Below are 13,223 nucleotides of genomic sequence, written 5' to 3'. Positions count from 1 at the left end.
GTAAGTCTTTAAAGTCAAAAGAAATCAAAGTCTTCATTTAGGATTTTTTTCCGTCTTTTTCTTTAATTCTTCACCCCATGTCAAATTTCTTAGATCTGGATGGGATGGGGTGGAGAGAGCTTCGAGGGAGGCCACAGCAGTCCTTTGACCAAAGCACCAGCTGTTACTTGGTTCGTCCTTGGCGCTCCTGGGAGAAGGAAAATAGTTCCCATAAGTTATCATGAACCTTGAAACTAACGCCTGCAGTGTTCAAATGTGAACGTCTTAGCTTAACTGTCATAAAATACCAGACGCTGTACCACTAAGAATGCAGACAGTGGCTATGTCCGAATTCCCACCCTAATCTATATAAACTATACAGTGGAGGACCATCTAGTGGCCTGGATTTTAAAAGCAATTCAGACATTATTATTATTTTTTTTTTTAAACGGCAAAATATGACATCACAGATTTCCCAAAGTAAAAATCTAATATCAATATGAGCATTTTTCGTCATCAATTTGTGAATCCACCGTGTTCTGATGATGAAAATGTGGATATATATATATATATATATATATATATATATATATAAAAAACATTTAACACTTTTTTTTTGCAAAAGTTGCTCAAGAGCAATGCATTGTGGTCTATATTTGCCAACGTAGAGAGCAATGGTGCACACAAGTTTTTTTACAACAACTTCTGGGAAAATTCTAGGGTACTATTTTAGAATTATAGATTAGACAGCACTACAAAATGTCAAACGCACTATATAGTGAGTAGTGAAGGAACTCGGACATAGCTAATGATTCAAAACTAGATTTTATATCAGCCGACGAGCAGAAACGACAAAAGGACAAATTACCTGAAGTCGGTAATGACTTCTGTTACTTGGGTTGCTGGGATATGGCTCACTGCCTTGGACCTCCACCTGATGAATAAAGGCAAAGCACAACTATAACACGCAAAAATTAAATAATATCAAAGCATCTACATGAGGGTTTTAGGTTCACCTTAAAACAATTAGACAATGTAAAAATCAAACCACTAAAGGATAGAATGAGCTAAAATTTAAATATCTTCTCCAAAAGTACCAAATATAAAAATATACTTTAAAGCTCAATTTTACATGTAAAAATAAACAACATTTAAAGAATAATTTATATTAAATAGTATAGCACTTAAATAGAAAACACAAGAGGCACTTTACTACTACAACTATAGAAATGGTTTAAACAATGTATGTAAAGACAGAAAACAAGAGAAATACAAAAATCTGGAAGAATTTCAGTTTATGTCACCTAACATTTCTAAATCTAAAGCAAAAAACATCATTTCCACCTGAAACTTACCCAAACACTAAACGGACAATTTCCAAATGATATAATATTTACCCTAGAACACTATTGGTGGGTGATTTTCACTTAAGCAAAAGCACTTAAATAATTTTCAATATGTTGCATGCTTCTGAGTGTCAAAAAGTCTCACATGTCCTAGGAATGGGTGTACCAAAGGCCAAGTCCCTCAGTATCATCATCTGAATTTTTCAGTAATTTTCCAGCATGTTCTTAGGATCTTCCTATGTTTTTATTTTCCATTGTGTTAAATAAACCAAATAAAATAAAAATACTCAAATATATCATGCGTTTCATATTTTGATCTATATATATCTATAGGACATATACTATTCATTGGTTAAAAATTACCTAGCAAAAGTGATGGTGTAACTTTTTATACCCAAAGCAAAAAAGGTATATTATGCAGCTTCATTTAAGAATAAAAAATGATAAACCTATAGAAAACTAAAATGCATATAGTCCCAATTTTGGGTTTCAAATGTTAAAAAACAAAAAACAAACCTTAAATGAAAGAAATATAACCAAACTGTACATTATAGCAAGACTTTCCTATCAAATTAAACTGCAAATCAATAATCTTAGAAACACCTTTACTTAATGCATATACTATACAATAGAATACTTTTACTAGAAGCAATTATGTAACATTACTGATGATCAGGAAAAGACATTCCAACTGGAAAAGGCAAAAAACACTGTTTATATGCAGATAAACAGTTGTGCTAAAAAACCAAAAACATGTAAATCCAGAACCCAGCAGGGGCTTTACACTATTATTTTCACTTTTGCAGCTTTTACTTCCTTTTACCTTTTTCACACACTCTTCCTCCTCCTGGCGTTTCTCGTAGTGAGTAAAGTCATCGAAGATGGAAGTGGTGTGTTTATATCCGGCGATGATCTTTAACACCTGCCTGGCCTTGTCCAGCGGGACCTCCTGCGTGTCCCGAGAGTTGGTCACTGGCTTGTTCTCGTTGTTTTCCAGCCGAATGTGCCTCAGCTGACTGTTCGGAACGTCCTTAACAAAGAGCCAGCGCACGTCGAAGCGGCCCTTCCACTTGTCCTGTGACCACACGCCGGCGGACGTGTTGTAGTCCACAGGTGAACGCATCTCTGCGACACCACAGAAGTGACCGCTTCCGTTCACGCTGAACAGGAGATAAAGCGGCCCTTTGCCACCCAGCGAGCGGTAGGCCGCGTCCAGCCTTTTGTTGCCGTGCTCTGTGCTGCACCAAATGTTGTACTTGATGGAGCGGTGGATGTCATCCTCAGAGTAGCTCTTAATAATAAAAACGCGGCCGTGTTTGAGGTTCCAGTCAAAGTCCTTGGGGTTATAATTGTTTACCATGCGCAACTTCTCTAGAACAGGATGCGGCTCGGAGGGAACCCCAGGAACCACACCGACACCAGACGAAGTGGGCGGCGAGTGACCCGCCCCACCCCCGCCAGCGTCCCCAAATCCATTGGCCCTGTTCCGCGGAGGTACCCAGCGATTGGGCTGAGAAGGCTGCTGCTGTTGGCTTGGTGGTGGAGGAGGACCCTGGGACAAAGGAGCCTGGGGCATCGGAGCCAAACCCGGCTGAACAGTGGGTGGAAGCTGATGCTGCCCCATCTGGGGAACGGGTGGAACCATCTGTCCATTGCTGAGGGGCATTTGGGGGTTCCCTGCAGCCGTAGCCCCGGGCTGCGGGGAAGCCTGATTGGGCGGCTGTCCGTTGCTGGGAACAGAGGGCACCTGCTGTGGAGTGGCAGCTTTAGGCATGGTGCCCTTGTTGTCCCAAGTGCCAATGTCCATGTTGTGTTTGATGGGAGGCGGCGGCAAATTGACACCCACCATGCCACCCTTGGTTTTCAGTTTCGGTTGAGGCTTGGCTGGTTTGCTGGCAATATCAGCCCAGGAGGCAGGCTTGACGGGGGCAATTGACACAGGAGGCATGCTGGTAGGTCCAACAGATGACACGGGGCCGAGGGGTCCACCCCCGGGTAAGCCAGAACCAACCACTTTAGGAGCCATTTCCCCATTGCCACCAGGGGCGGCCCCGCCAATCTTTAGCCCCGCCATACCCTGGTCAAGGCTGTTCATACCAGGTGCTTTGTTGATGGGTTCATTGGCAGCAGGTGCAAACGGGGACTGTCCATCAATCATGGCACCTCCGAGTGAGCTGGGTGGGTAGGCATAGCTGCTGCTGTAGCCAGAGCTCTGCGGCGTCCCCGACTGTCCCTGAGAGCTGCTGTTGCCCCAAGCCGAGAAGTCGATGCCGCTGGGGAAAAAGTTAAAGCCATGCTGGCCGAGGAATGGGTTACTCCCCAGGGGGCCTGGCTGGCCAAACATAGCGTCCGGGAGGTAGTGGGGTTCCCCATTGCTCAACTGTCCATAGGAGGCCAAGTAAGGCATAGGAGGGTCCCCGCCTGTGGACCATGCCGCCTCATTCAGGGAGTAGGAGAATCCTATGGAGGGGCTGTAGTAGCTGGGCATGTAGGAATCCGACATGGCCGTATAGGCATTGCTCTACAGAGAAGAGAGAAAAGAATGAGTAATAAAACAGAAAAGGGGGGTTTATGTTGCTTATATGTATTCACAGTTCCAGAGTACAAGAAGAAAATAAATTGTTTAATGCATTTTATGTAAAATTGGTAGAATCTTGATAAAAAGGCATTTAGATAGAAAAGCTATTTTTCTTTAATGCTCAAACGTACTGGATTCGTATTTTAAAAAAGACTTTAGTAGATGAAAAAGACACAAAAGACAACCTGACAAGTTGCTATACCTTTGTAGGAAAACAAATACTAAAAGATAAAGAATCACTACATTTATGCTGCTGTTAGGAAATAAAGCTGTGATCTCCAAAATTAAAACAGCAACTTTAAAGTTAAATTCTCGCCTACCACAACACAGGTTTAAAACATAATTGTGAGCAGACTTTTTTCTTATATTAAGAAGCTTTGAATAGAACATTTTGAAAATTTTTCGAGAACTCTGAAACAATCTCCTTATTGATGTCAACCAAACGGAAAGAAATTTTTGTAATAAATAAAATATATCAGCCACATTAAAATTTGCCATTAATCATGCTCTAAACATTAGCATGCCTGTTAACATCCTGTGATCTTTTCTCACAAGGAGCATCGGAAACTCTGCAAACTTTCAAACATCCCTCACCCCTAAAAAAGAAACTATAAAGTGAGGAACTTTGAGTGCATTAACACATTTCAGACAAATGCTCACTAATTTTTTTTTTTTTTTATGCCAAACATGACGCCCCTCATTTGTCAAAGAAAAACATAATAAACATGAACATAATTCCATGCTATTCAGAAGATAAAACTTGGATGGATTATAAAAAAGCATTTTTCTCCAACAAAAAAAAAATGTGCTTGCTAATCAAGAATGCATTGATGTCATCTTTCACAGAGATCTAAGATTTCTGGACACTGGATTTTGGAGTTGTAGATTCAGACATCCTGACAAAATGGCAATGCCTTATACAGTGTACTATGTAGTGGTGGAATTCAGACAACCAGACAGTCGTACTCAGAAGCAAAGTTAAAGAGCCTTTTCAATATGATAACTCACCATATTTGCAAAAGTCAAATATAAACATCTAGTTGATTCTTTAAGTCCCACTCCTATCATCCCCATTCCTAGTCTTTTTTTTTTTTAATACCAAAATAAAATAGAGCCTGCAGACCAGCAGTAGTTCGTTAGAGGTCTTATGAGGTCTGAGGACTGTTGCCTGGGCATAAGCCTGCCCTGATATCCCATTAGCCCTTTGTTTACACTTTCTCCCGCTACATTATAGCTACCTTACAACGCCAAGCTAACATTACTGCTGCAGCAAAAATTGCGAGCAATATTGGAGCTATCCAGCGGTACAGTTTTGAGCCAGACGCCAGCTCTGGAGAAAACAAGGACGTACTTTGATCCATTTGCCTGCAAGTGGATGCATTAGAATAGAGCGGATCAGGGAGCTTGTAGTCTGTTGATAGTAGTTTGTTTGTGACAACTACAAGTTTTGTTTGATTGCTTAACAGATTCACAGAGACCTAAATATGGAGGATAATTTTGTGGCAAGTTAGCCATATTTGACTGACTACACGGGGGCCAAACAGTGATAAATTGCTCACCTGTCTAGCCTGAGTATTCAGGTAAGGCTCAAACTCGTCGTCATTCAAAGTATCCTTTTGGGTCACAGGTCCGTTTTGCACTGAAACAAAACAGATGAGTGTAAATAAAGTATACAATTATGTGTACAATTACTATCAAAGCTACACATTTTACTTGAGAGTCAAGAAGTAGAGGGTTATGAAGTACATCATCTTGCACAAATTGTGTACCAAACCCATAAAACCCTTACTTAACGTATCTAATTGGGCTGATTTATCTAATAAACAATCCCACGCTTCCTTTCTTTAAGGCAGATCATATTAATTTTTTATAGCAAATCGGCTAAATTTATGACCGTTACATTGGAGAAGACAGGACTGTTGTGGGTGATGTTACTGCATCAGATGATACGAAGTTCTTCAAAAACGTTAAGAAATTAAATACAAAAACACACTTGTATGAGGAGTAGAAACGCCCTCGTGTTGGAAGAACTTTAAAGTCTAGTTTTGAAAGTACAGGAAAAGCATGTCGGAAGAAGTGTCATGCAGAGATAATTTAGCAACCCGCTAGCGTTAGCAAGCTAACTGTGTGATCAGCTGCGTGCAGTTAGCATCCATGTTAACGAGCAGGACTCCTTTCAACTTGACTAACTTGGCTAGCATTAGCCGAGGGTCAGTGTGGAAGGATCACACCTGTAGCTGAGAAACACTAGAAAAATCTGAAACCAATGAGTTGGAAAATACTAAAATCTGGGATTATCTGGGAATATCAGAGGCTGAGCTAGAGAAATAACGCAGATGTGGATCACATTTGACACTAGCTAGTTAGGGGATGGCTAGCGCTACCTGTGGGAGTCGTTCGGATGTTAGAAATGTAAAGGAGCCCCATAGATGCTAGCTAGCACATTCGTAAACTTTAAAGAAATACTATTTAACGTCATTTTGTCTTTTTAAATGGGGCAAACGTTTGTATAAGTGGCTAACATGTACGCAGGTGATATTTCCAGAGGCACACGGGGCGTAAAAGATCCGTATTTCACTCGTAGCAAAGCAGATGCTAGCCGTTCTTACCTTTATTAGCTTGGCCTTTCGGTCTCTGGATTGGGTCCAAGTGATTCATGAAGGTTTGTTTTATGAGAAGAGAGGAAGGGGAAAAATAGATAAGGAGATATATTTTCAGGAGTCAGTCCTTTAGCAGGTTGTCAGGCCTACTGCACTACTGAGCCACAGCCGCTGCCTTTGAGCTAAGCTATCCGCACTAGCCGTCGCGATGCTGATAAATTTGGCCCTCGTAAATGTTCAGAAAATACCTCTCTTTACCTGTTCAAGAAGGCTGCTGGCTGACATGTCTTTCCCCCCCCGGTGACAAGGTAACTGTATTTACTCCTAAATAAAAGCGGCAGGGAGTCTATCTATTAAGGAGTTTCAACCAAGCGCTCTTATCTCTTTACAGAGCCTGGTTTCTACACAATGGCGGGCTGCAATTTGCTTGACAGACTCCTCAACATGGCTGGGCAGTCCTCGTCAACTCACGGTGGCATTTATTTACGGCAAACTAGCGCCCTCTAGTGGCGCGGAGGAGCGAAACATTGTTCTTCGTGGTTCACCTGTGCAATCAATCTCAACAACTCTGACATGAATTCTGCTGAGTTTTTCTTTTTATATAATTATAAAGAATATATATAAATTAAAACCCCACTCAATCAGATTTGGTGTTTTTGACATATTTGTGTGGCATTTTCGATATATAAAAAATAATTTAAGGATAAAACTTTATTTGTATTTCTTTATTCAAATTGCGATTAATCAGACGCAGATGGGAAAAAAATGTTTGAAAAACTGACAAAGAAATTGAAATGATTTTATCATAAACTTCTGCAGCTCTGCACAGAAACTACATAATAGAAAACACCACTTTTTTTGTATTTTAGCCAAAAAAATAAAAAATAAAAAAAAAATAAGGATGATTGGAGTGGAACTTTAAGAACTAGACACACATAGGTAAAGAAAACTCTACAGATGCTGTGCAATCTGCACTCCAACAATAATAATTTACACTCCATGGGTTTACTTTATCTTTCTGAACATAGAATTCAAAAAATACAGTTCCTTCAAAAGATTATATTTTGCATGTCTTGCATTGTTTTGCAGTATGATTTAAACTCCAGATAAACCCAATTAAAACAAGGTTATGAATTGGACCATTTACACATAAGAACGTGAAATTTCCCCCCAAATAAAAAACAGCTGAATAACATAAAATAACATTTTTAGACAAACCAATGATGTTTGCTCAGTTTTGATTGTTGTATTTTGTTGTCGTGGAATGGGACTTAAGACAGGTCTGACATTTTATTTATCCATTTATTTTTAACAGTCACTTCTATAAACTATTTATTAAACTTAAATGTCAATAAACCCTGCGAGTACATTCAAAGCGACGGTAAAGACCTTTTACAAGTTTCCATGAAGCAGTTCAATGAAGCAGTGCAAAAGGTTGTGGAGTACAAACAGATATCTCTTACAAAACATTTTTTCCCCATTAACAACTTTTTTTCTATGACAAAATTCAAAAAAGGAAATTTGTTTCATTCCATAATCAACTCCAGTAAGTATAAATAAGATAAAAACTCTAAAATAAAACAAATATATGAAAAATATTTTGTTTAGAGGATAGGTTTATGTGGCTAACAGAGGTAGGCACATGCTAAGACATAGCAAAAACCAAAATTAATGCACATAAACACCAAAATGAACTTAACTGCATAAAGTTAAAATACCAATTAAGGCAATTCTGAGTAAAAATAAAACAGGTTATTTTAAATAAGTAGTCCTATTGAAGTAAAGGGTCAAAATAAAATAGGCATTTAAGAAATTTCATTTAGCAAAGCTTAAAAAACTGGAAATAAAATGTCATTATTTTCTTTCAGTTGTTGCATACAATTTTAAGATTACCAGAATGCATATAATTGTATTCTTGGTTAAAGTGAATGAGATCTACACACTTAAAAAGACAACGTTTGCAGCATGTAAAGACAGCAGGTCAGCGACCGATCAGAAAAGGTGAATGTGATTCTTGTTTCCACTAGGGGGCAGTGTTTAGCCACACAAATTCTCTTGCGGTAACAATTCTTTCCCTCTTACTTTCCTTTTACATTTCAACAGTAGTGTCATCAACATAAGTCACTTTCTGTTTTACGTTATAATAAAAATAAATTTTATTTGAGGAATATTCAAGGACATTGTTCGAAGTTACAAACCCGCTTAACCCGTAATATAAAATAAGTAATCATGTTTTATTTTTTCAGAAACCCGAACTGCCTGATTTTTTATTCCTTTAAAATAGAACATCTAAAAAATATAATTCTTGAACCCTCTAATGCCTCATTGAACTTTTAAGAATGTCTGCTGATTGATGCAGATAGCTTAGTCAACTTAGAGGACACTCTAAAACCATACATACCTTCACCCTGACCTTTATTAGAGGAGTTCCTTCCACAGAGAAACCAACATGTTCTGTACAAAAATACCAACACATATATCTGGAAAATTGTACACAATATTTCTCTATTTTGTTCATATTTTCTGCTTTCTGTTTAGCCTGTTTAAGACGGTGGTTCCATAATGTGGAAACCAGCATATGAATGCATGTGTGCACATAAATTTCAACAATGAGCCCCTTTTAACCGATGGTCGACAGTTTTACCTTAAGTTTAAATAGCTATACACCAGCAGTTCTGGAAGAGTAAAGATGTTTTAAAAAAATTCAATTAATTGATAACTTTCCCCATCACCAAAGTCTTCATCTTATTTAAAAACCAAGCACAAATTATAAAGTAGATATTTAAATTAAGATTTATCTTCTAAATTAGCTCATTTAAAATATAATGCCTACTACAGGTTCATCAAATAGTTGGCACAAAGTAAAAAAAGTCTAGAATGCAAGACACTTTAAGTACTATAAAACTTCATTGAAATCTGGTCTTTTATAAGGTTTCCTATGAGTGGAATGTTTACGGAGGTAGAGTCTCTTATAAATAAATATATTTTTTAACGCCAATTGCACACATTTGCTAATAATACTAGCTAAATAGGACATGTTCATCAAAGAGAAATCTGTTTTTAAGAGGACAAGATTAACCCCTTAACGCCTTAATTTATTTCCAGATATGGAGGAAGAAAAAAAAATAAATAAATAAAAAATCACTTGAGTTTTTGCTTTTAAGTAGATGCTACATTTAGGTAATTTTGGAGGTATGTTGCATATTTGTGACAACAGGCATTAAACAGTAAAAGATTTTCTGAGAAAACCACTCAGCAAATGTGAGTTAAAGCTCTATATTGCCAAAAGGCAGCGACAATGTAACAAAAAGTAACTTTTTATTCGATTAAAACTAAAGAAAGTTTCCTGAATCCAAAAACAGCAGCAGCTCTCCTACAAACTGTTTTGTTCAGATGGATTTAAGCATGTAGTCCAATTTAAGCTTCTCTGCAGAACAACATCCAAAGTCCGTTTGATTTTATATTCCTCTTTTGGCTAAAACTCAGTTTTAGAGGCCATCTTTTTTCACAGTCACTGAAAGAAAGACTCCTAGTAGTCTTTATGGCAGACTGGACCAACTCAACTTCTGAGCACTGCAGCTCAACCATGAATAGTCTTCATTTGATTAGTATCTGGGCCGTCAGCGCTCCTGAAGTATCAGGGTAGGAACCCACTGATCAGGACGCAGACTCTGTTTACAATATGCTCCCACTTCCTGCAGCCTGCAGTGGTTCGCCTCAGGGTTCTATATATAAAGAAAATACAGCTGTTAACTTTATTTCAGATTAAAAGCCTGTTTTCTGAACAGACATACCGTCACTAGTAAGCAGTGGAGGTCTTTGTACTCTTCCTGGTTTTTATTAGCATCTGCAGCTCCCAGAAGCTGCTGGAGGCGCTGAATCCCCGAGACCTGCAGGATGGTGATGCCGCTGTTGCAGCAGAAGGACTGCAGCAGGGTGAAGTGGATCTGCAGCGCCACGTCCTCCTCATGATCGGCTGCAAGGACGCACAGAACCACACTGTCTGGATCTCTAAAATAATAAAAAAAATAGATAAACTTGCATTTACATGTTTGGGAAATTGAGCAATGCTGCATGTGAAATTGAGAGAAAAACACATTTATGGTTGCGCAATATAAAAATTACAAAGCAAATCTTTCGGTTTGCTTTGATGACTTCAACTCACACATTGAGTAATTGCGCTGATTCATAGATGCCAACAGTCAGGCAGTTCTGCTCCTGAGAGGACACCAGCAGCTCCTCCAGGGCCAGCCTCACAGACTGCATCCTGGTTCACAGCACAGAAGATTGACCACTCAGTTCTACACAATAGTCACATCTGCTTAACTCAAAAAAAATGTTTTTTTTGTTGTCACTTGATAGCTCTAATCTTAAAAAATATTGTAAAAACTGTAAATTATAATTTGCATAACTTTAGATACATTAGGACATCCCTGACAGAGCACATACAATCTACATGATCTATCTCGTAAATTACTGTATCACTATTTGGTCATTAGGATATCTGAATCCTGCTATAAAAGAGAATTAAAAAAAAACTTGTTCTTACCACCAAACATTTTAAACACTTTAAATCAGCTTGTGTATTACGTCTTTCATGGGTCTGCAACCTGAGGCTCTGGAGCCAAATGGGGCTCTTTGACAGAAGCGTGTGCCACAGTAAATCAATTTGAGGTTGGCACACAGGATTATGAGGTGAACTGTCAATTTTTAAACAAAGTTTGGAGATTTTATGTGTGCCATATGGCCAAAAAATACATTAAGGGTCTATCAATTAGATATGATTTAATTTTAGTTTTTTAGATTTTTGAAATTCTGGCTGAAGTGCACAACCAATGACCAAAACCACTATAGTATTTATTTTAATGCCATTACACTACCTACTATTACGCTTGCTGTACTGAGATGACCCCATGTTGTTCAAGGGGTCTTTTATTTTGAAAGGAACTCGTAAACCTCTGTCAAAACAAAACTATTTAATTTTTTAAAAATAATTTTTAGTGGAATCTAGGACATTTACATTTAACTTTTAATTCTCATTAATATGCAATGCCAATAAATAAATAAAGTGCAGCATTTCTTATTGCAAGTTTTATAAAGTTTATTAAGATCAATCAGATATTTTGCTCCTTCAAATCATATTTCTAAACACTTTTGGAGGTGAACTTTGCAGTTCCAGAACTTCTACCTGCACTAAACACTTAAAGGAAAAGTGTGATGACAGTAGTTTGTACAGTCAGGTAAAGAGGCTCCAGCAGTACATGCCGTCCACACACAGATCATAATGTCCTCTCGTGTGTTTGTGGTCTCACCTGTTCTCCCAGAGTCCCGTTTCTCCAGAAGATGAGTCTGCAAATCCAAGTGTTCTCTCCGGCGCGTAAAAGCGCGACAGCAGCCCGAGATTCTGAACAGTTTCACCGCCTTTGGCTGCAGGTTTAGCAGTGAGTGTTTCTGGCAGAGAGGAGTCTCTCTGACACACAGTGTGTCCGGTTGCAACACGTTTTTTAAGAGGACAGCTGGGGGCGGAGGCATGGGTGTGTATATCTTCTTTCTTCCTTTTCTTTTTTTTAAATACATTTGTGTCATTTCTAAAAGACTACAATTGAACGAAACTCTCAATTACTCAATAAAAATGCAAAAATGTATGTTTTTTATCTTGACTATGTTTACAGAATATTGTTTCTCGTGACCGCCATCTAGTGGCTGACCGGAGAAGTCAATAAAAGAGTCACGTGATCAGATATTTCTTCCATTAACTGTAAAATGCAATTAACTTCAAATGTTTGGGAAATACTTTTTAGATAATTCTTATTCTAAAAAAAACTGATGCAACTGGTTTTTATTTGCTTTTATTGTTTAACTGATTTTTTTAGTAACTGTTATTGAATCTTGTGTATTTAATTGTTTAGTGATTTCCTTTTTATTTGAATTTATGTTCAGGATTTGGGTTGGGCCCATAATTTGGCATTTTAACCCATCAACTTTTTCCTTAAAAAATCTATTTTTCAATTTTTTGCTGATGTACATGTTACAGAACTGAGAATAAATTACTTTTCATATCCTTTAAGCCCAGGGAACAGATCACTTATTCTTTGATTTAATGTATTTAATATGTTAATAAGACCTTCTGGTAAGACCCACAACACCTAATCTTTTCTATCCTGCCATAAAAAGAGAGGAAATAATAATATTTGGAATAACAATCCTGATTCTTGCAAAATTCTTTCTTAACCCATGTGAAATGGAGCAGCAGAAATCAATTTTTTAAGCTTTTGAAACATGTTTTGTGGAGAATCATCCCAGTTTACTAATTAATAACAAAAAAGGCAAAATACAAATAGTTATATAAATATTTTAAAATATTTGAAGAGAACTAATGCTCTCTGATCTTTTATCCCTTCGCCTCTTTTTTTGCATTGTATTTTTTTTACTTAGTTTTACTTGGTTATTATCATTATGTTTCCTCTTTAAAAAAATCCTTTCAATCTGCTTCCCTGCATTTATCCCCAAAACATGTGATGGACTAATTCCTGATCCCATCCATCCTCACGTCTCCCAAAGAGAACCTCAGCATCTTCATCTCTGCTCCCTCCAGTCTCCAACATGGCTGCGCTCACAACAGCCTTTTATTCTCGCTGAAACTCATTTGTCACACATCCCACCTGACACCTTCCTCCACCCATTCCAATCTGCTTGCACACATCTCTTCTCCTCCTTCCC

At 38.0% G+C, this 13,223-nt stretch overlaps 2 protein-coding genes across 3 annotated transcripts; both read right to left on the bottom strand.

The window, feature by feature from the left end:
* Positions 1 to 55: 55 nt before the first annotated feature.
* On the bottom strand, positions 56 to 6,908 carry ythdf2 (YTH N(6)-methyladenosine RNA binding protein 2). 2 transcript variants are annotated; one of them, XM_024276195.2, is made up of 6 exons: positions 6,762 to 6,908; positions 6,513 to 6,537; positions 5,463 to 5,542; positions 2,149 to 3,846; positions 848 to 913; positions 56 to 187 (listed from the first exon to the last, which is right to left on the bottom strand). In XM_024276195.2, the coding sequence occupies exons 1-6, from the start codon at positions 6,786 to 6,788 to the stop codon at positions 164 to 166; spliced, it is 1,920 nt and encodes a 639-aa protein (XP_024131963.1). In that variant the 5' UTR covers positions 6,789 to 6,908; the 3' UTR covers positions 56 to 163. The 2 variants fall into 2 exon arrangements, with proteins under 2 accessions (XP_024131963.1, XP_036065830.1); XM_036209937.1 differs by lacking the exons at positions 6,513 to 6,537; positions 6,762 to 6,908 and adding an exon at positions 5,617 to 5,786.
* A 1,926-nt stretch (positions 6,909 to 8,834) lies between these two features.
* On the bottom strand, positions 8,835 to 12,466 carry LOC112143441 (growth arrest and DNA damage-inducible protein GADD45 beta). Its single transcript, XM_024267406.2, has 4 exons — positions 11,816 to 12,466; positions 10,669 to 10,770; positions 10,298 to 10,514; positions 8,835 to 10,228 (listed from the first exon to the last, which is right to left on the bottom strand). The coding sequence occupies exons 2-4, from the start codon at positions 10,767 to 10,769 to the stop codon at positions 10,124 to 10,126; spliced, it is 423 nt and encodes a 140-aa protein (XP_024123174.2). The 5' UTR covers position 10,770; positions 11,816 to 12,466; the 3' UTR covers positions 8,835 to 10,123.
* Between the last annotated feature and the right edge of the window lie 757 nt (positions 12,467 to 13,223).

Source organism: Oryzias melastigma, linkage group LG22 (genome assembly GCF_002922805.2).
Source record: "Oryzias melastigma strain HK-1 linkage group LG22, ASM292280v2, whole genome shotgun sequence".
Classification (NCBI taxonomy): Eukaryota; Metazoa; Chordata; class Actinopteri; order Beloniformes; family Adrianichthyidae; genus Oryzias; species Oryzias melastigma.
Note: the sequence above shows the minus strand (reverse complement) of the source record. Positions and strands in the feature narration are given on the sequence as shown.

Bases quoted from the DNA above. Each gene is read 5' to 3' on its own strand.
- ythdf2 (XM_024276195.2), bottom strand. From the start codon at position 6,788: ATGTCAGCCAGCAGCCTTCTTGAACAG. The intron at 5,543-6,512 runs GTAAGAACGGCT...GTTTTGTTTCAG, and splicing joins GAAAGGCCAAGCTAATAAAG to TGCAAAACGGACCTGTGACC. The intron at 914-2,148 runs GTAAAAGGAAGT...TTTATTCATCAG, and splicing joins AGGAAGAGTGTGTGAAAAAG to GTGGAGGTCCAAGGCAGTGA.
- LOC112143441 (XM_024267406.2), bottom strand. From the start codon at position 10,769: ATGCAGTCTGTGAGGCTGGCCCTGGAGGAGCTGCTGGTGTCCTCTCAG. The intron at 10,515-10,668 runs GTGAGTTGAAGT...TTATTATTTTAG, and splicing joins TCAGCGCAATTACTCAATGT to AGATCCAGACAGTGTGGTTC. The intron at 10,229-10,297 runs GTATGTCTGTTC...CTTTATATATAG, and splicing joins TCCACTGCTTACTAGTGACG to AACCCTGAGGCGAACCACTG.